We start from the raw sequence: 24,007 nt of genomic DNA, 5'->3' as shown, positions 1-24,007 counted from the left end.
GAAACGAGATAAACGTAATGATTTATTGGGTAGTTCAGTGGTATTACAGTTATATCATAAAACTATTGTTTGTTAAGTATCTTCCATAAATGAGTGATACAGATTTTTTCTTTCTTTTAAAATTTTCGAATCCTTCAAAATATCATCAGTATTAGTTTCAAGATTATGCCTTGGTTTTCATTTTTTCCCCTGTAGAAGTATGTTGAACGGAATACCCATATTGTGGATGTTTTAAATTGTAACACTGTATTCTAAAACATGTTGTTGACCAGCGGCTTAATCATGCTTTAATTATTTTTCCGAACATATATAAAAGTAAAACTCATCTTTATCAGATTTCCTTACCCAGAATATTTATCGGTAAACAGGCATTTTTAATAATTCTAACTCTTGTTAAACTATTCAAAAAAGGTTTTGGTCATTTCGTGGCGAGTCTTTAAACATCACAACAATAGCTACTGTGAAAATCCGACCCGACAGTAGACCCGATCTCGCAAACGGTTTTGCTTCTTTTCGGTAGCTGAAGAAGACCGGCATTTCAAATATGATATATACATTTCAAGCTTGTAAAATTTATGAATTCTGTGCTATTTGTTTGTATGTATTAAGTATGAAGAAAACAAAAATCCACTACAACTTTTTGAGGACACACAATAGCTGGTTTAAAACCCAATGATTTAGATCCAATATTTGAATATTTGATAACATTCGGGACCATAGAATTTATAAATGTTTTTGTATCCAAAACGAAATTTAATATTTGAATAAATCTAAGTTTAGTAAGATAATGTGTATAAGTGAAACGCAATAAAAAAAATAGGCCCGCAATATGGACGGTGAAGTAAATGTTTTATATTAAACAATAGCTGGAAAATATTAGAAAAATACATATATTACAAGATAAGATTCACAAATGGTTTTAAAATGAATATAACTTAAAGAATTATTTGAATGATGTGTTTAGAACAATCGAAAAACTGTGTAAGTGTGTTGAGCGGTATACATGAATATTGTATCTGGTGAGATATCACATATAAGCGAAAATACAGATAGTGCGACAACAGAAGGATCAAAGTAAAAGACTTCAGTACAATTATGGCGGACTCTGTTATTATCTATGAAAGGTGTCCAAAACAGAGAAGATTTCTTGAGGCGGCCGTAAAATCAAATGACTATGCTCTTGTACGAGAAATAATTGCAAATGGTGCAGATATAAATTATCAGAATGAAAATGGTGATACTGTTTTACATATTGCTGTTACAGAAGATGATAATTCTAACATTGTTAAAGCACTGATAGCTGCAGGGATTGACGTAAACATTCAAAATTTCAATGGTAAAACGCCGTTACATTTGGTAGTTAACGAGCATGATGATACATCATCTGATGAAGATAGCTCTTCCGTTAGGAATGACTCATCCAATGACGAAGAACACGAATTTGATATTGAGGACAACGCAGACACTGACTTACATCCACGCATTGACTCAGATTGTGAATTACTACGTGAAAGAACAAATGAAGAAGCTACTAGTCAGAACATGGCACCAGAACTGTCTCCTGACAACACTGATACCGATGCAGACATACATTCAATTGATCAACAAGTGTCAAATATTAGTCAAGAAAAACAAGTTACGGATGCCTGTTTTATTGCTAACACGATACCTGACACTGTAACTGGAAACGGTAATAGTTCCAAACAAGACTGTCTGAAACAACAGAATAACAACAATAATATTCAGACATTAATTAGAGCAGGTTCTGATGTTAATATACCAGATATGTATGGTAATACTGTTCTACATCTTGCTCTGATGCGATCAGATGTGGAAGAAATTTCCAAATCGCTGGTAAAAGTAGGTGTGAAAAAATCCCATATAGATGATGATGAGTTGCATTTTATTGCATTGCAATTTTATAATGACACTGACGTTCAAACAATCGTTGATGCCGGTGCCGATATGAATAAACAGAATATTGATGGAAAAACTCCTATCCATTTCGCCGCTAAATCAAAAAATGAAAGGCTCATTCAAAGGTTTCTTAAAGCAGATGCCGATCCTAACATACAAGATGAAGATGGAAACACGGCACTTCATTACGCCTTTACAAAAGGTTGTTGCGCAAAATCTGTTTTATCCTTGATTAATGCAGGCGTGGACGTAAACAAACAAAATGCTAATGGAAACACAGCTTTGCATTTAGCAGGGCTTTCTGTCGAATCAGAAAACATAGAAATAATAGAATTACTAGTGCATGCAGGTGCTGATGTTAATAAGCAAAATAACAAAGGGGATACGCCATTGCATATCGCTATATCTAGTGTACCAGAAGATGAAAATATTCAAGCATTAATTAATCTAGGTGCCGACATTAACAAACAGAATGCCGATGGTAATACGCCATTACATATGGCAATATTGAATCAATACACAAGCTTTGGTGCTTTGAAATTTTTACTTGAAGGGAGTTCAGCTGTTTTCACCAAAAACAATGATGGATATGACCCAATACAGTTGATCAATTCATTTAGAACGTTTCTAAGATTGCTTAAAATGCAGAGATATTTCAATTACCGTGACGATTACGGTAATACATTGATGCATGTTTTGATGATGCAATGGTCGTACAAGGATGAATGGAAGTACCTGTTAGAACAGATGACGAAGCTCAACCTTGACTTTAATGCACAGAATAATAATGGCCAAACGCCGTTACATATCATTGCATCAGGTGGTACTGCATATGACGATTTGGCGTTTATTTTAGATAACTTTGAAAATATCAATTTGCTTATCGTTGATAACAATGGTAAAACATTTTTCCATACCTTCATCGAAAAATTAATTTATGTGCCTCCTGCAGAGACAACAAATTTTATCATGAGTTTTCTGGAGGGTAGATATAAAAACTGTTCGGCAGAAACAGTAAAGGAACTTTTACGAATCCAAAATGGGTTTGGGAAAACACCATTGATTACCTATATAGAATGTTTTGAAATACGTATGGAATTGTTTGAAAGATTTGTGACAGCTGGAGCAGATATGACGTGTTGCACCAAATCCGGAGACACAGTTTTACATTATCTGGCTGCAGGTTCCACGAGAGATGACATTATGAAACTGGCTATAAGTCACGGTGCAAACGTTAATGCACAGAACAACTATGGTGACTCTCCAATTTATTTAGTCGAAAATGATATTTCAAAAGTAAACGATCTTTTGAATTGTGGAGCTGACTTGAAAATACGTAATAAATTTGGACAGACCCCTTTACTTGTGCAAGTATTAAGATCACAATCTGAAATTGGACTTATTATCGAAATGTTTCTTGCTAATGGAGCTGATGTGAATGAAACGGATGTGCATGGAAGTAACCTTCTACACTATGCTGCATGGTGTGATACCGATACAAAGGTAATCGAACAGCTTAGAAGTGCTGGCATCAAATGTATTCCAGACAAAGTTGGTCAGCTTCCATGTCATGTTGCAGAACAAAGAGGAAATAAGAAAATGCTTGATGAAATCTGCATTTGTGGAAATGCTACACATGGCTTATGCTTTTCACAAGAGTTTATAGACTTTGAAAATAAAGGCCAGCTTACCATACCTTGTAAAACATCCCTTCGATTAAAACAAAGACTTTTTCAAAGAAATGCCATAGACAATCTTCTGAATTGCCCATATCTAGGATTAGTAAAGTTCGAAGGGGAATCTCGTGAAGTTAAGGAAACTGTCATTGAGATAATAAGACATATTTGTACTCTTATAGGAGAAGAAGATGATCTTCTTTGTAACACCGTCTTTCAATCTGGAAGTGTTGGAGAAAATACGAAAATTGGTTTTCCGGATGAGTTTGACTTCGTATGCTTAATAAGTAAATTTCCAAAAATATGTGAGATAGACGAAGAGTTGTCTATGCGCGATGCTAACTACGCCTATTTAAAGCTCAAGAAAGATTGTAAACGCTACAAAACACGTAGTCTCTTTAATAGCGATTGCTTTCTAGAACCCGGAAAAGTTTCAAAAAGATTCAGAATTGCACTGACGAACGTTTTACAGCATCCTTCATTATTTAGGAATCCGAATATATCGTTCGCTGAGTATAAACAAAGAAGTTCTCTACGGTCACCAAACTGTCAGTTTACCTTACGTTGGACGGGAGCTGTGTACAAGGACATGACAATAGATATTGATCTTGTTCCAGCATGTCAGATTAAGAATTGGTGGCCTCTTGGTTCACGGCTAAATTCGCTTTCCTGTGATCAAAAACCCATTCAAAACGACGGTGCGTTAATACTATTCAGAGGTAATGTTGATCACCCATCTGGTTTGAAAGCTCGTGTTTCAGCCTTAAATGCAGAAAAGGCGCACATGGCAGCACTTCCACAGAAAGCAAGAGATGCCTACGTGATTTCAAAAGTGATGTTTGATTCCCGAATTTGCCCTGAGGTATTTGGAGAGGGTACTATGTCAGAGTCCAACGCTGCTAAGATCAGCAGCTACATACTCAAAAATTGTATGTTCCACGTCTTTGAAGAGTCCAAAGAACTAAAAGAGCATGGTGTTTCTGTTCCCCCTACAGATTTGCTACATGATTATGCATGCAAAATTATCAGGAAGTTGATTGCGTTTGCTTCCAATGGAAATCTTCCCTCGTTTGTATTTCCATGGCAAAACATTTTTAGCTTCCAGAGTCAATTATTAGATCCACGTGATGAAACTCATAAAGAGTGTGCACGTAAAGTCGTGTATTGCAAACTGGTACTTGACATTCTTGGCGAACAGGACTGTTATTCTGATCTGTTTGAAGACGTTTTGCGAGAATTTACAGTTTCAAGAGATATCTATACCAGAAATTTACAGGAATTGGACCCGAATTCGCTCGAGCAGATGATTTCGTAGACGTACATTATATGTCTATTTTGGATGGTTTTCTACTGCTATGAGTATTTTTTGACAAGGATGAATTATAGGGCCTGCTTCGTTTTCTGTAACATTTATTCGCCGCTGAAAAGTTATAATTTCTTATATAAAATTATGAAATAAATGAAAATGTACTTTCAAAAGCAAAATACTATTCTTGTCCCATACAACAATATGAAAACCGTAGGCGATCGATTTAATCTTCTTGTATTCTATATTATCTCCTTACCGAGACTTACCCAGTCGATATCTGCACTGCATAATTAAGAGACTAAAAGTCCCAACTACCGTTTAATGTCGCAAGGTTGGGTATTGTGTCATAAGGATCTTAGTGATGATGATACCGGTGATGATAATGGTGATGATTATCATGTATTTACATAATGGTGAAGATAATAGGTGGATGATAATTGTGATGGTGTACTGTTTTATTTTTGTTATTCAACGATGAATACAGGGAGTAGAATTAGTTCTTTGAAAATATAAATCGTTCGTAGAATGATTCCATTACATACTTGATATAACTAACAACTCTATGAGACGGGAGCCCTGTGCGTTTGTATTATCAAGGCGTAGAGCTTATCTTAGAAGGTGCTGGGAGCTCTGTGCAGTCCTACATTTCCGTTTAAATGATCATGTACAGAGAAAAGAATAAAATGTATTCGAAATGTTATAAAAGAAGAATTTAATGAAATTATATAAAAATAAAAAGAAAATTGTTAAAAGGCCGTTTTAAGACGTTTTAATTGTTCACAAATTACACATATGCCTACAAATGTGTTAAGAAAACATTGCATCACAGTGGAAAGTACAGCCATTGCTTAATCTTTAAAACACCAATTTTGCGTTTTCTCCCTATCACTTTTACGACAATCACAATGACAACACAAGAGAATAACATGTCGGCACATCTTGACAATGTCCCCTAAACACTGTTTAGCAATTTAAGTGAACACTTATTCCTTTTATTATACTTGAGTAAAACTAAGAATTATAGATAGCAATATCAGCAGAATCATGATAACATATATAATTGGCGATACCAGCTCCCAAACGAGCATCAGAAAAGCTATGAATCCTTCTTGCATGGGAGGAATATCAACTGTCGTTGCATCCATGTTTGTTTTATTTCACTTTTGAATTGCCTAAATATGTATTATCCACATAGCGCACTTTTATTAAAAACATTCGTATTATTGTATCTATTTTTTAATTGATGTAACTTTATTATACTATAATAAATATTCCAACTTTTTTCTTATGCAGATGTGTATAGATATATTTTTGAACACAATGCACAATACAAAATTTTATTGTTAAATAGCTTTGCTTTCCAACAGATCCATTTATTCAAAAGATGAACCCCATCTCCACGAAACTATGTTTATTTGATTGTTAGTAATGGCTGAAACGAACACTTTCATCTTGTATTGTCCAAATAGCTGACTTTAAAATATATATTTCGTGAAGACACAAATGTTATCGTATTATGTAAGAGACAAACAAGTTTATAATAATTTATAGTAACACGTCAAGATTTATTATACTTTCATAACTTTCATACTGTCGCTTCACAAAACAACGTAAGTTATTTATGTTTTTGAAATGTCTACGCATTTGTGTAGTCATCAACATTTATCAAATGGCAATTCTGAATCTCATCTTACATACGTTGTAAAGAAGTTAACATTACCGTTTCAGGGGACATAAACAAATTAATGGTATTTCTCTTTTGTAACTGTAGTGGTGAAAATAAGTGCAATAAGACGGTCCTTCATGTTGTAACAAACTATGTACTTAAAGGACTAATTAGAATAATAATAATATGGCTCTTAACTGATGATAGTTACTAGTTACACAACAACGGTGGCCTCAACGAATGCAAAACAATGGGAATAATTAATGTAAATTCAATTGTCATTTAGTCTAAAGCATATGGCGGGGAATCAAAAGAAAAGACTGGCCAGTGTGTAGACAAATATTAGCGGTAAGAGTTTTGAAGAAAAAAATTAATAATACTTTTTAACGATAAACTTTGTGAAAGCTGCTGCAACTATATCGTACTGCGGGTAAATGTAGCACTGGTGGCCACGTGAAGTTATCGGATTTTTTCAAAACCGTCTGGCGTATTTCAGGCATGAAGGTACCAGAAATAATAAAGAAAATACAAAATATTCTGCATCCTTCTTAGAATATGCCGGCTAAGAGCACTTTGATATCAATAATTTAAAAAAGAATGATAAAGGCTACATTACGGTAAGTTAAATTGCTGCACGACTATTAGAACAACAACAACAACAACAACAATAAATTATTCAAAAAATTACAAGCGGCTGCCAGACCGGGACCACAGCATCCCATGATTCCATCGAGTGGGACACAACCGAACAGGAACTCCCATACACAAAGAGCACAGAATGGAAATTTGTACAATATGTTTCCGCTTATAAGACGCATTATTAGGAGTTATATTTCAAGTTCAAAGGGTGGGGAACATTTCTTCAGCGTGTACTACAAGGGAGTTAAAAGAAAAAGAAACGCCAGATTGCATGTCAGATCACGGGGTGAGTCTTATAAGCGAGTGCGTCTTATAAGCGAAAATACACGGTAGCCGAATTCTGAAGGGATACGTATATTTCATCCAAGTCTTGAATATCCACTGAACCGAATTGGCGTCAGATATCCTACAAGATGAAGACGAAAATATCATTATTTTCAGACATGATTTATATTGCTGATATGTCATATTGCAGAGTTGCTTAAAATCATTCTATTTTATTAAACAATTACTTTGTAGAAAGAATATTTAGCATTTTAATGTCCAAGTCTAAATTTTGGAATGAAACGTTGGTAAATATTAGACAAGGTATTTTCGATTCTTTTACGACTGAGCTACAGGAGTGCTGAAATAATATCTTCCAAATTGTTAATCAAATTATTACTTTGAAATTCTAAACAAATGTCTTTAAGCAACGCACGTCTGTTCTTCTTACAGAAATAAAAACACACTATAGTTCGTATATGACGGTCAGACGTATGTAAACACACCAGAACAATCAGGTATTGCGACGTAGATTTGTGAAAAGTTGTGAGAGGTCAAAATTACCCATATGTATTCACATAAGATTGCAGGGATACTATACTTCCATTTGGAATGTATTTGACATGCAATATACATATGAAGCGCACAACTTTAAGCTAATATAATAGCTTTCTGTTCAATTCGTTAAATTATATATGTAAATAGTTCACGAATTTCTGAATAAAATATGTTCAAGCTAAAATGTACATGAATATGCACTTGCAATACATAAATACTCACAATAGCATTGTAACATTTACAACAACATAAAACATTCAGAATAATATCGGTTGTATTAAGATACACAAAAATATTATAACGTTTAAGAAAACATAATAATACTACATTTACATTTACAAAAATAGCTTCTTATTCACGATTTAATTACATTGTATTGACACACCTCAAATCAATGATATTGCCCGAGTAGACGAAATGTCATAGATTGCAAGGAACATAATTATTTTGTTTATAAAGACGAAGGAGCGCACGCATATTCTTATTTCGTATGCTCTAAAGCTTTCTACCAAGACAGAAAATCGTTTATCATACGACTGTATAGAAACCGTAGATGTCAGGAAACGTTCGTATCTGGAACATTTCTACTTATCCTTAGGAAACCGGGCACATTTTTATGCAATCTCGCCAGGCATATGTATGTTTTTGACAACACAGAAAATGACGTCACTCGACCTTCAGCTATTTCCGGAAAGTAAAGAAAATGAAAGTAGACATGCAAAACTTGAAAACGATAGTCGTCTTTGGATTGGTCGATAGTCAGGGGTCACATGCAGGTGTCTTCATCTACAAAAAAAATATTTGCTCTCGAAATAAACACAAATCCCACAGGGGTCCGTAACGGGGCAAGGGTACTTAGAGATTTTTGGAACTTCGACAAATCGCTCAAAAGGTCCTTTTTGATGTTGTCTGAAAGTGTCAGTATAAGCCTCGGGTGTAAGATATTTCCGTATTTGAGAGATGCAGACCTAGACGTTTCAGAAATATTTTCAAAATGAATTTCGTGTAATAAATGTTGATTCTACAGAAGCGTGAAAGGGCCATCAGACGCTAATACGTTTTATCACGTTACAGGTTCGGAAAGGATATATTCAAGTAAAAAGGTCTTCGCTGGGTTTGGTGAAATGAATGCATCTAGCGATGTCGTTGTTTTAGATATAGTTTAGTGATGAAAATAAGTATTTAGGTAATTGCAGCTTCACACCAGCCTCACTCACACTAGCGCCTGTACCCGGCTGGCGCGGGATTAAAATAAACAAGAGGACGTTAAACATACAGTCAGGACAGTCTATATACACAGACAGTCTAACCTAAGCCCTGCAAATAATTAGCCTACTGTTGTATGTCAGACATTTATACATGGTATTAAGACTGCTGAATAAAATTGCTGGATCTTTCACTAGTTAAAAGTGTCCGAGGGTAGTTGTTTAGGTGGTAAAGAGTCTACCGCGAGGTTGTACCGAGGTACCGCAGTACAGTTACCTGACAGCTAGATATAACCATCCGAACCTTCAACTACTGATATATTCTTTTTCTCACATATCGTATTCTGCTATAAATAAAAAAAAATATGTTAAAACGAATATTTTTCTTTAAACCACTTATTTGTATTATACTAGCGCATTCATTCATAAATTATAGAACGAGAATCCTCTTACAGCCTGGGGTGTAAGACGAGTTTTCCAACACCGGCAAAACACAAAAACTATTCTAAAATTAGGATTTTGGTTATGCATGCATTTATCTTGGAATATATTGTGCAATGTATCTTCTTTTGATTTATGAAGTTCCAAGTTCATTGACACTAGCACAATCGAGTATGGCGTGAAACATTCATTACTATTTTGACAATATTCATTATCTTCAGTGAAACCTCCAATATCAAACATTTTGCACAGGGAAACTGCGTTTATTGTGGGACTTTTGGCAGTTTTAATTGCATAATTCATACACATTAAATGTTGTTTTGAATATTTTAGAGTATCAGTTACATATTGTGGCTTAAGATTTCATGACATAAACAAAAGCTTTGCATTCTACCGATACTTAAAGTCTCCAATATTAAGTAGATCTACTGGTTTTGCGAAATTCGACATATTTATAAAGCCTAGCAACATGTATCAAAATAAAATGTAATAGTATTACGTATATATTATATTTTACACCAGTTCAAACAATTCTTTCTTACGTCTGCCGCGTGATCCACTTACTGAGCCTGTATCAATTTAGAAAATAATACAAAAGAACGGACTAGTTTCCACTGATAAAAAACACTTAACGACTGCATTTCAATTTGTTTATTTAATAATCATGTTTGTTCTCTGCTTTATCGCGGTAATCACCTACTAAATCAAGTACAATGTAATATGAAAACAACTTGTTGATTTATGCCAGATACGCGAAGAAACCGTTATAGTTGCAAAGAGCGAATGTGCCATTGCAAGATAAATGGTGTTCTATCCATACTGATATCTAGCTGGTTTAGCAGAATGTGTCGGCAGCCGTTTTGCTAATATTTATGATACTTTTACAAGAACGAATGTAATATTTCTGGTAAGATATATCATGAGTAGCATTGTTAACCAATATACTGCGAAGGCCTGCGAGTAAGGTTGTAAAGCCCACTCTGTTTTATTCAGCGACATAATGAACATTGATATAAGGTTTGAATATTTGAGCCGTGCCTTGAGAAAACCAACATAGTGGGTTTGCAACTAGCATGGATCCAGACCAGCCTGCGCATCCGCGCAGTCTGGTCAGGGTCCATGCTGTTCGCTAACAGTTTCTCCAATTCCAATAGGCTTTAAAAGCGAACAGCGTGGATCCTGACCAGACTGCGCGGATTCGCAAGCGCTCATTTTAAAAATTACCTTTAAAATTTGCATTCAACCAAAGAGCACTATTTAAATTTACTTGCGTTTTGCAATATCTTGTTCTGTTAACTGTTGTACCGATTGATTCAAGGGCAGACTATAAAGCCAAGTGTTATAAACAGTTACACTTTTTGAAGTCTCGAGAACCTGCCATATGGTGTTGCAATAATTATAGATTACGTTCAATCGACCGTTCCAGTGTACTTGAAGCTTTGAAACAACGATGTTTGTGTCACAGTGGTATCAACTGAGGCATTTTTGTTCTTGAAGCATGCGTAATAAGAATATATGGAATATCATGAGGAGCATCTAAACATTAATTTTATTTTAATGTACTAAATGTCTTTAATAAACACGAAAATTTATAACCGCGCTGCAGTTAAAATATTTCTTCATATTTAAACTTTGTTCAATTTGAAAAATACAATATCGCGTTCTTAACAATTATTCTGTTGACTAGAATGGTGGATAGTATTCATCAAACTAACTGCAATTTCTAGCAGCAGTGCTAGAATTATTTTCATATTCGGCGACCAAAGGATACCAAGTGTTTCGATATCGTTGCTTTTGATTTAGTCAACATCATAGTATTTTCATTGCTTATAGTAAGTGTATCTCTTGATTTGACATTTGGTTTCTACTTAATTATACTTACTTTAAGAATAAAAGTATGGCTGGATATGGACTATATGCCAATACAAGTGATAGTGCTCCGAACGATTATGAGAAGTCACATTTTGAAGAAAACTACATGGTTAATGCCTTGAAAACATTTGACAAAATGTATAAACCTGTACATGGTTATTTAGCCGTGACTATATGCGTGTTTGGTATTACCGCCAACATACTTAACATTACAGTGCTCACACGGAAGGGTATGATATCATTTGTGCATATATTTCTGACTGGACTGGCCATTTCTGATGGAATAACTATGGCGCTCTATTGTCCTTTTCTGGTACAGATGTATCTGATGCACGGTACTACAAAGAGTCCTGATAGGAACACCGAGGGAGCTGTACGCTATCAAGTGGTATTTGCAGTTATTAGCACAATTGTTCATTCCATTTCAATTTGGTTGACGGTAACGCTAGCTGTGTTTCGGTATTTATTTATACGATTCCCTAGAATTGGATTAAAGTACGGAAATACGAAATCAGCCTTAGCAGCTGAAGGTATAGTCGTAATTATGGTGACCATAATATGTATACCAAACTCAATTTTGTATCAGATGAAAAACACACATGTGCCGCTGAATGAGACTAGTAATGATACCAGTGCATCCATTTGGAGTATTACCAAGAGAAATGATGTCATCTTAGAAAAAGTCAATTACTGGATGCATGCAATATTTACAAGGCTATTACCAAGTTGCTTGTTGATGATATTTAGCGTATTTCTTATCATAACGATGCGACAGGCTGACAAAAGACGCAACAACATGACTTTGAATAACACGTTTGCTCTGCGCAGCCGCAGAACAACTAAAATGCTTCTTGCTGTTGTACTTTTATCAGTAATAGCAGAAACACCGCACGGGGTTTTACTTCTCCTAAGTGGCTTAATTCCAGATTTTTTCGCAAATGTATACGTACCATTGGGAGACATGATTGACATTCTTACCTTAATCAATGATGGGGTGAACTTTGTACTTTACTGCACCATGAGCAAACAATTTCGGAAGAAATTTCTATCATTGTTCTGCAGATGTGCAAACAGACACAGTTAGCATTAAGTGCAGCGCACTTGTTATGAAAGAGAATCTGCGAACCACTTAAGGAAACAACCACCTAAATTAATGAAATAATTTCAGCTAAAACGGTGATAAGGTTTGGAGATGAATAACTCATACTTTTATTTGCTGTATGTGTTTAACAAGAAAGTATGTTTGCAGTCGTATTCCGTTGAAGTCAAATCTGTACTGACACCAGTTAATAAGGCGGACGTGTATGTCTGAGTGTGCCTTATTACAGACCTCGAAGTCTGCTAAAATAGTTTGACAAAGTGCTTTTTGTTTTCCAGCAACATATAAATCTTTATGTTTTGAAAGACCGCAATTTTGCGAAAAGCTGTATGTTCCAAAAATAGACACCTATCATGTTCAGAAATCCTACTCCTACTGGGAACCTATATGAATAGATCTACTTGATACCCATCTTTCTAACAACCTGATAGCCATCTTTCTAACAACTTTATAACCATCTCTCTAACAACTTTATAGCTATTCCTCTATCAACTTTATAGCCATCTTTCTAACAACCTGATAGCCATCTCTCTAACAACTTGATAGCCATCTCTCTAACAACCTGATAGCCATCTCTCTAACAACTTGACAGCCATCTCTCTAACAACCTGATAGCCATCTCTCTAACAACTTGACAGCCATCTCTCTAACAACCTGATAGCCATCTCTCTAACAACTTGATAGCCATCTCTCTAACAACTTGATAGCCATCTCTCTATCAACTTTAAGGTGGTAAATTGTAAGTTTTGAATTTGTTCAAAATATACACGTTTATCTTATTTATATTCACTGAAAACCTTTTACCTGTAAGATATTACCAGGATGCATTTCATTATTATCTGCTTATCTGATGACCAATCCATTTTGCTAGCAAAGCTTTATATTGTCAAGATAGAACACGTAACAGACTACATAAAGGGGGATGTTGCTCTAATGCTATTTAAGGCCAATTAAAGTACAGTAGTCTAACTCATTTTTGCTTATTAGAACGATTAATCAATATAGGCAACAACAAGAGGGCCATCAAGGCCCTGTATCGCTCACCTGACCTATTGACCTAAAGATCATCAAGATTAATATTTTGACCAAGTTTCATTAAGATATGGTCATAAATGTGGTCTCTAAAGTGTTGACTAACATTTCCTTTTATTTGACCCGGTGACCTAGTTTTTGACTCCGCATAACCTAGATTCAAACTGGACCTAAAGATGATCAAGATTAACATTCTGACTAAGTTTCATGAAGATACAGTCATAAATGTGGCCTCTAGAGTGTTAACAAGCTTTTCCTTTGATTTGACCTAGTGACCTAGTTTTTAACGCTCCCTAATCCATATTTGAGCTTGACCTATAAATTATCAAGATCAACATCCTGGCCAAGTTCCATTAAGATACGGTCATAAATGTGGCCTCTACAGTGTAAACTAGCTTTTCCTTTGATTTGACCTGATGACCTAGATTTTGATTCTACATGACATAGATTCAAACAGAACCTTGAAACCATCAAGATTAACATTCTGATCAAGATTCAAGAAGATACAGTCATAAATGTGGCCCTGACAGTGTTAACAAGCTTTTCCTTTGATTTGACTTGGTGACCTAATTTTTGACCCTAGATAACCCAATATCAAATTCGTCCAAAATTTTATTGAGCGTAACATTCTGACCAAGTTTCATTAAGATTGGGCCAAAATTGTAATCTCTAGAGTGTTAGCAAACTTTTCCTTTGTTTTGACCCGGTGACCTAGTTTTTGACTCAGATGACCCAATATCATACTCGTCCAAGATTTTATCAAGAGTAACATTCTGACTAAGTTTCATTAAGATTGGGCCAAAATTGTGATTGGTTATCAAACATGGCCGATATATTATGCATACAAACATTGTCACCAAGTTTGGTGAAGATCGAATGAAAACTATTTGACTTAGAGAGCGAACAAGGTTAAATTCGCAGATTTTCGAGTAATTCAAGGGACATAATCCAAGAGTGCCTGAGGCGATTTGGCTGGTTATCAAACTTGGACGAGATATTTTAGCCACAAACATTTAACAAGTTTGGTGAAGATCGGATGTAAACTGTTTGACTTAGAGGGCGGACAAGGCTAAATTTTCAGATTTTGAGTAATTCAAGGGACATAACCCAAGAATGCCTGTGGCGATTTTGCTGGTTATCAATTTTGGCCGATATATTATGCCCACAAACATTGTCATCAAGTTTGGTGAAGATCGGACAAAACTGTTCGACTTACAGAGCGGACACGCTTTTGGACGCCGCCCGCCCGCCGCCAATCACGGGTGTTCACATAATATGCCCCGCTCTTTCAGAGAGGGGCGTATAAAATTGAAATCAAATGAAATAAACATTATACATCTTCAACAAGATGGTTACTGTCATATCTTAGAGCTATTATTGAAGTGATAAATGTAGCATGGTTCGGTTTGATTTCAAGTTACACAAAGCAGGAAATCAAGCTCTGTATATTCTGCGATAAACAACGGTTGACGCGCAGACCGGTAAGTAAGCAATATGACGTCACGATATATACGATAAATGAAGTCCAGCATAATATTTATTAAAACATGTCAATGATCATGTCAGAATGAAAACAATCAAGGCTTTCTTGTGATTTATCGTCTAATTTACCACGTTTAATGGGTCAGATGTTTCAGTATTTATCCCACCCGGGCTAACGCCCTCGTAGTTCAATTCCTACGCATCTAAACTCTGAACCGTGGCAAATTAGACGATAAACCCCTCTAATTTGTTAAATATCAGCATTTTTATTATGTATTATACGGCGAGGTTAACTTGACACATTACATGCATTAGAAAACACGCTTTACCATATTTTAATGGACTTTTTGCCCATGCTCCGATGACTTGTGACCTAAGGTCAGAGAATATGCAATGTCTCAAATAAATCTGGCCATATAATACACAGAAAGAAAACAAAGGCGTCTTGCCTATATAGTATAAAACAAGATTAGTCTTTAATCTTGACTCCAGCAACTTTACATGAAATGAAATTTGTTGAACACTATCATAATGTTTCCCATGTGAATACTTTGTTACATCATAGTAACATGCGCGCATAACAAGAACCTAGTATAGCTATAACTCGGTACACATACATAATTATAAAACAAAATACTAGAAAATGAGACTTATTTTAAAGTAATAGCATAAATTGTACATCTAATAACTATCTAAAATACTAAACATTATAACACAATTGGCTGAACAGCACATTACAACACATTAAAACAGGACCAATGTTGTGACACAACATTAACAATGTCTATGAATTTATTAGAGCGAACTTATACAAATTCCCAGCAAATTTTGTTTACTATGTCTTCTATTGCTTCCACATAATGAATTCTATTACTTCCACATGAAAAAGAGATATTGTTATAAGAACTGTAATAAAACATTTAGTATAAAACAAGATATCGGCACAGCCCTTAAACAAGATGGCTGCCAAGCACTTACTATGTTGCCCTTATACCTAGAAGTGAGACCTTGCGTTCGGAGCACAGAATTTCTTATAAGGAACTCATAATCTAATACATGTACAAATTTTACATGTTAAAACAAAACAAATAGTACATGCCAGTTCCCCTGGAGAATAATGTTAAAATGAATACTACAAGTTGACACTCCTTTCCATATAACGTTTAATTACTGTACCATTTTTATATAGAATCAATATAGACTAGTTACGATTGGATTTCTTTCATGGCTTTTGTAAATTGTAGTAGTATTCACAATTAACAAAATTTTTAGTACAACTTTAGTTTTCAAAAGAACCCATCACTACCCAATAAATTCATAATTCTTTATCTTTACCTGGCAAAGAAGTAATATATTCGAACATAACTTTGTAATGTGTACAACAATTTGCAAATGCAAAAGCAACTGGAGTACCGCAATGCGAAGCAATATACGCCCGAAGGTATGTTTGAAAGTATATGACCTTTGTCCCAAAAATGTGACCTTGACCTTAAACTCAGCCATCCGAAACATTACATTGCAAGTCCTGTCAAGTGGTGAGCATTTGTGTCAAGTTCTTCAAAATCTTTTAGGTTCTTCAGGAGTTTCAATGAAATCATTTGATCTTTGACTCTTTAGAGTGACCTTGACAATAGAGGGAGCCATTCAAAACATGCGCTCTGCATGTCGTCTCAATGTGGTAATTGATAATGCCAAGTTTCTTTGAAATTCTTCAAGCAGCTGAAATGTTACAATGCAGACATGAAATAAACACTTATGACCTTTGACTCCAAATGTGACCTACAAGCTAGCCATCCAAAACATGCACTCTGAACATCGTCTTAATGTGATGAACATTTGTATCTTCAAAATCCTTCAAACAGTTCACAAGTTACAAAGCGGGCACAAAAAAGAAGTCATGACCTTCGACCCCCAAATGTGAACTTAAACTTTAATCTACCCATCCGAAACATGCGCTCTGTACGTTGTCTTGATGTGGTGAACATTTATGTCAAGTTTCTTTAGAACCCTTCAAGGGGTCCAAAATTTACAGAGCGGACAGCTTTAAAACAGACTAGTTTCCATTTTTGCAGAGAAACACAGTTCACTCCTGTAAAACTTATACTGATAATATTCTTTATATGTAAGTGAAGTGGCCCGGACAACGTTGCTATTTCTACATCAATGTCATCTACACAGACAGTATCACTCGCGAGTGCTTCTTTCAAAATTTGGGCCTTACAGATGATGGTGTCCTCCATATCCAGGAACAGCACAATATAATCTCAATCTAATCCGATTGCATCAACCTGTATATTGGTCTCCTCAACAGGTGCATAACACTTCTTGTTGCAATTATTTACAATTCCTTGAAAACAGGAGAGTCACTGCGGCCACTCAGGCATCAGTAAAGATTTTGAGCATGTTGAGCAAGATTCACAAATACCCTATGAAAAATACAGGACATATCCATCGTTGCGCCCGAACTAGTAAAAAATGTGCTACGGTCCGAGTGGTGGAAGTCCATCGCGGCGCCCAAACTAGTACAAACTAGTACAATACAAGCTACCGTCCGAGTGGAGGAATATCCCTTGCAGCACCGTAATGCGCACAAACCGTACCACTTCACTGTAAAAAGAATATTTATTATTAATTCAATACATGTTATACCAGCAGTAATTGTTCACTTGCAAAGCTGTCAAGGATTTATTTCTCTTGTTAATATATTTCAGTGATGCTACACAAAATGTACAATCCCAATCAGAACAAATTTTGTACAGGTACCACTATCGACATTTTCCGAGAGTTGTACACTATTTCCAAGTAAACGTTTACGTCTAAAATTGCTTGAAGTACAAGTTTGCAACAAATTAGAGCTTGAACAGGATTTATTTGGGTGTAGAATCATCTATGAAACACGCAGACCAAACGTTTACGAAATCGTTCACAATTAGTTGTTTTGTCTCATTTAAGAGACCCAGAACAGGTTAGTTTCATCATAATGATTAAAAACTAGGCAAGAAATGACGCCGTTTAAATATCAAAACATGCACATGGCCATTTTATACCTTTAATAGCTTCAACAATTCGATATCTACGACGCTGAAACGCGAAATCAAGTGTGACTTAGACATAGAACTGATGCATGCACATATCCGTAGAGTTCAAAATACTACAGAAATCCACTTTCCTGGTGAAAAATAACAAGCGATAACGTTAGAAAATATCCGCCATTTTGCAATAAAATCTGTAAAAAGATCCTTTGGAAGCAAAGAATGCAACCAAGAAGAATAATAACAGAATCACTTCAGTAATGAAATGTGCAACTACTCTCACACCCCCTAGCACCGACTTAAGCGGAACTCTATTACACGTAATATGTTGAAAGAACTCCATGATCCCAAAGGACCAGAAAATATAACAACACTGAATCCAAGTACGGGGAGACTTTTTACCGCCGCAACACGGCACTTAAAGATTGCTGTTGTGGTAGTTAATAAAATCTGTAAAAAGATCCTTTAGAAGCAAAGAATGCAACCAAGAAGAATAATAGCAGACCATTTCGCATGCTTGAATTAAGTGTGCAACCACTTCACGTCCTGCCCCTTGCTTTTTGATACATAAGATGTATACTAGAACCAGCGTACGAACAGTTACTACTCCCGCACGGTATTTGTAATATTAACATGTCAATGTTATTTCTGAGAAAAGGGGAATCGGGTAGTGAAACCATTATCCGTGACAAAATAGTTGTACTACTTTTGTATCGTATTGATTATAAAGAAAACCCTGATTTACCATAAAGTAAACCTTGAATTACCAGTAAAGACATAATCGACTTTTCCGATAATGTTTTCATTATCGTTTTCTGTTGATACTACAAACAGTTTATTTAAACATAAATTTATATGGTTATGTGTAGTATTCATTAGCTTTTAAATAAAACACATTTAAGACAGGAATAATTAAGTAATTTCCGTTTAAATGTGTCTTTATAATTTCTTATGATAAAATTGAAAGTTATCTTAAGAAACAACTTTTACTGCATTGCATTTCATTATAGATTTAGCTTTATATGTTCAATTCAATTATATATTTAGTATTGAAAAACACATTTAAAAGGGGCTACTGTAGCCATCCTCATTAATTAAGCGTCTCTTCTACATCTCTTATCTTTCATGTGTTGTACAAAGTTTGTTATCGTTTCAGCGAAACTAAATTAATTTGTGGTGAAGATGTAGTATATTTCTTTGTGAAGAGAATGTGAACTGGACACTACTACGGATCTCCATAAGAATATCACTCCTTTTTTGCTCCAAATCCAAAGGGCAATTAAAGTCACAATTATAAGTAGTATTCCCTTTGTATTTTCATCCTTGTTCTTCTTTCCTCTTTAAATCCCCCCTCCCCTCACCCCACCATTTTACCACTTCCTCACCCTCTATCTATATTTCACATAAAGTAATATGTACTTGTGAGATGTTTGAAGCAACCCGTCTGTAATATTTTTCCATTACAGCTTCTTTTTACAGCTTTCTTTGGGCCTTCTTTGCTAATGCGTGGCCCCGAGGCTGTGTTTTAGGTGCTCTGTGCTTCCGAGAAATCAACCTTTACCTATTATCTTTTGTTAGCCCTATATACAACTTTAAAAAAAACATCATACTTATCTTTGGTTTAACTGAGAAGTTCACACCTTGATAGAGTCCTTGTTATCATTTTGTATCTATACACGTATATCGGCGTTGAATCATGGCCTGGGTAAAAATCGAAACAGCTCTTTTTTTGAAAGAAACTTGAGCTTTTAGCTAGTATATCGATAATTGTTTCACTTCAAAATTGTATGGAATGTTTTCTTTTTTTTCTTTTTTTTTCGAAACAGTTTGGTTTGAAAAAAAAATCATTGAAATTGAAAATTCTTAATGTGAATAGGTTTATCTTTATAACAGTACTGCATTATTTCGTATGCTTTCATGTACGTGAAACCTATGCTGAATAACGCTAACATAAAATACCAGCACACTTCTTTGCAGTCCTTAATGATATTGATTTGCTTTCATTATCAAACATAATCATTAAATAAAGCACGTGTAAAGTTTACAGGGCTTTTGTTTTTGTTTTTTATTATAGACTGTCACCGTTCAGTTCATGTAATAATAAACATGAAATGATAATATTTTAACGTATATTGAAGCATTGCCTCGGCATTTCAAGATAGCAAACCATGAATGCTTACATAAATTAAAGCAGGTTAACTTCAATAAATGTATTTTTTGGCCTCGGATAACTGTTAGGGTTATCTTTTGCCTTGTTGAAATCGAATGACGAAACATGAAATACCTACGTATTTCACAGCTAAACAATAGTGTCATAAACTAAACCCTTGAAATTTATGCAAGTCCGAAAATTGCAAATTTGCTCTGTTATTTCATTAGAGTATGTCATGAAAATTTAAGTTACCTATTTGCAGTTACATCCTACACATAATGGTAACTTTAATGAATCTTCCTGAGCAATAAAACGATGAAATGCGAGGGAAAATACGTCTTATTATTCAGTACATCTAATTATCGTCAGTCTATGACATCCGCAAGCGACAGGGTCCTCTTGTAATGCAGTGTTAATTCGACAAGTCTTGTTAGCAATAACTTTCATGGATTGTTTCATTCAACTTTCGAAATTAAATTATAACATTTAATAGCGTCATATGTATTTGTAGTAATAAATGGTTTCTCTTATATTAATTTGAAATATTTGCACAGTTGCTTATAGTCTGAAATTGAAATAATTTCACTGAAGGCATAAACGAGAATGTTTGGATATTTGAAAGTGATTACTCGTATTGTAAGGCTGACACTAGGAGCTGCTCCAGTTGTTTTACATCCTTTTATAGTTGTAACTATCGCTGTATTTCTAGCTTGATTTTCATATTGTTGGAATGTTTTTACATTTTGTTTCATATTTTGAAATTTTTCAAGACTAGTGTACATATTAAGTATTGTTCAGAATTGAGAAATGTTAAGAAATAATATAATTATATTAAACTTAATCGTTATTACATCCTGCAAACTGATTCAAGAGTATTATAAATGAAAAATAAAAAAAACCAAATCTCATGGAATTATATACATTATACAATAGTGGTCACAATACCAAGGTAGAAAGACTCTCCAAAGTCCATTAGCTACAAGTAGGAAATAAATTGCAATCAATAACGTTGTCGAAATACATTAATTACATCAAAATGTAATAACTCATTACATAATCAATGCATTCAAGCGTGGCAAGACGTTTTCATTGATCACTTATTGACAATATGTGTTAAAGTAATTTAGAAAATATGGTTTCATGATGAAAGGTATACAAATTACTTAGACATGTTTTTCAAACACCAGTTATACGTTATTTTCTTCATTTTTGTCGCCAATATTCGCTTTCACGTCCAGTCACCATAAAACAAGTGAAACGTACATGCAACTGTCGGCTAATTTCGTCCAGAAACAACACTTCAATATTGTATCACACGTCAGCTGAATACAATTTCCTTTAAAGGAATTAATCTAGATGAAGTATAAAATTATATATAACAATATCAATAGTATCAAGATGACGAATAAAACAGGCGATGTCAGTCCCACCACGTGCACCATAAAAGCATCAAACCCATCTTGTACTACTGGCCTTGCTGTTGTCGATGTATCCATTTTAGCTGTAAATCCTTTATCATAAAGAACAGTTGCTCTTTTGATATTATTAATTTAAAAATCCACAATAGACAGGTGTATAAAAGTCGTATTACAACGTATTTTTAACTAATCAATCAAAACACTGTTTAAAGTAATGTCTTGCGATTCTGTTTTGTTCAAACACTTATTTGGAATAAACTTGAACATCATACGTTTTTAAAACTCCTTTTCAACGTTTTATCCCATTCTTATCAAAATAAACGATTTAACAAGACGAACATATTATCACATTACATAACAAATAAACAGTTTAACAAGCAATGATGTATTTCATATGTCCGTATTTCCGGAATAAAGTGTAATAAACAACATGAATTATGACTACTAGTATACCTTAATATGCGTTATTGCACACATAAAGATAAATCAAACGTTCGCACTGAATCTCACCTTACATAAATTGTACAAACTATAACGTTCACTTGTCAGGCGAAATAAATGAAATTTAAATATTGCTTTAACTTATATTTTGTCAGTGATGCTAAAAAGAAAATATCTATGTTGACTGCGCACTGCCGAAATCCCGTCTTATGCTCAAAGTGAACCTATGATTTGTACGCATTAACCGTGTCAGTTAAGCTTGAACTTTCTGAAATCAAATCTTCGATCAGCAGGTTCACATTGTTTTGTAACCAGTTTTAATGGACATCACCACTTGATACAATTATGTTGTCTTAATGAAACATTTTCTACGAATTTAGCAACAACCTAATTTATAAACTACACTATAATGAATGATAAAGGGTTATCAGAGCGTTCCGTTCTGACAGCAACCCAGCAAGGGAGTTTGAAAATATATTACACATTACAAAAAGACGAATTAGAGAGAGAGCGCATCTAGCATCGCGTCAAAACGCACTGGTTTCCATTTGTAACTTAAGATGAAGTGCACGTATGTTTTATAACGACATGACAAAATGTAAACAAATGCAATACATTAAACATTTTGACATCTGCATTACAATATAACATTTCTAACTTACACTAATAAAATCTGTAAAAAGATCATTTGGAAGCATAAATGCAACCAAGCAAAATAATAGCAGACTCGCTTTGACTGAGTCTGTTCATGAGAGGTAGTAAAAAGTGTAACACCTCTCAGACCCCTAGCACCTGCTTAAGCATAATTTTATTACCCATGAACATTGAGTGGTCATTGACATAGCTACGAGGAGACAATACTGTTCATAAAGCGCATTATTATTATAGGATTTTTTACAGATTTTATTGAATAGTGCACACTACTTATTCCATTTACAATAAATCTATCCAACGAGACAGAAAATCGTTTAATATATAGAGACCATTAATATTCGGATGTGTTGTCTTCAATACTTCAATAACGTATCTGGTCAATTTTCCAGACATGTTACAATTTGTTGAAGAATGAAAAGTGTAAGAAAGTTCTTTTTTTTTGTTGTTTGGTTTAAAGTATCACCGACACAATTATAGGTCATATGGCATGGCGACATTTCAGCTTTTATGGTTGAGGAAGACCCCAGGTGCCCCTCCGTGCATCATTTCATCCTGGACGTACAACTGGGTAGAACCACCGACCTTCCCTAAGCCAGCTTGATGGCTTCCTCACATGAAGAATGCAACGCCAGGAATGAGGCTCGAACCCATATCGATGTGAAGGAAGTCATCCGAAGTCAGTAACGACCTCACAAGAAAGTACTTGAATTAAACTTTAAATACCTACATGTAAGAACGTTTTGTGCTAACTTGTTATACAATTGTTGCAAGTACCTGTCAAAATGTAATAAATAGCTATGCAATAATTAATGCAGTGGATTCTAGTAGTAAAATGAAAGTTAATGGTGTCAAATTACTATCAATGTTTAGATGGTAGAGTAAAACAGTAGAAATCTTTTCTTTCAAGTACCACCCTTCATGCCAGTGAAATATTCTGTGTTGTTTCACAAAATAGATACTGTAACAATGATATAATTCACAGATTTCATTGACCGTCCTTGACGATAAAATATCGAAAGAGGAATCTTAGAAAAGTCAACCGATTTAATTTGATACAATGTCATACAACAAAGAGGTTAGACATAAAAACAGATTCTTGCAAATCATGAGCATTCAATTTGATATTATGATACAGTCACAGCGAGAAAAC

At 34.7% G+C, this 24,007-nt stretch overlaps 2 protein-coding genes across 2 annotated transcripts; both read left to right on the top strand.

Moving 5' to 3' along the window:
• Positions 1–606: 606 nt before the first annotated feature.
• Positions 607–6,524, top strand: LOC128548351 (serine/threonine-protein phosphatase 6 regulatory ankyrin repeat subunit B-like). The gene has a single exon (XM_053522905.1). It carries the CDS (start codon positions 1,096–1,098, stop codon positions 4,906–4,908), a length of 3,813 nt encoding a protein of 1,270 aa, XP_053378880.1. The 5' UTR covers positions 607–1,095; the 3' UTR covers positions 4,909–6,524.
• A 4,479-nt stretch (positions 6,525–11,003) lies between these two features.
• Positions 11,004–13,996, top strand: LOC123527988 (G-protein coupled receptor dmsr-1-like). The gene has a single exon (XM_045307732.2). The coding sequence runs from the start codon at positions 11,573–11,575 to the stop codon at positions 12,629–12,631; it is 1,059 nt and encodes a 352-aa protein (XP_045163667.2). The 5' UTR covers positions 11,004–11,572; the 3' UTR covers positions 12,632–13,996.
• Positions 13,997–24,007: the final 10,011 nt, after the last annotated feature.

Source organism: Mercenaria mercenaria, chromosome 14, assembly GCF_021730395.1.
Source record: "Mercenaria mercenaria strain notata chromosome 14, MADL_Memer_1, whole genome shotgun sequence".
Lineage (NCBI taxonomy): Eukaryota > Metazoa > Mollusca > Bivalvia > Venerida > Veneridae > Mercenaria > Mercenaria mercenaria.
Note: the sequence above shows the minus strand (reverse complement) of the source record. Positions and strands in the feature narration are given on the sequence as shown.

Excerpts from the sequence above, each read along its gene's own strand:
- LOC128548351 (XM_053522905.1), top strand. The coding sequence starts at position 1,096 with ATGGCGGACTCTGTTATTATCTATGAAAGGTGTCCAAAACAGAGAAGA.
- LOC123527988 (XM_045307732.2), top strand. The coding sequence starts at position 11,573 with ATGGCTGGATATGGACTATATGCCAATACAAGTGATAGTGCTCCGAAC.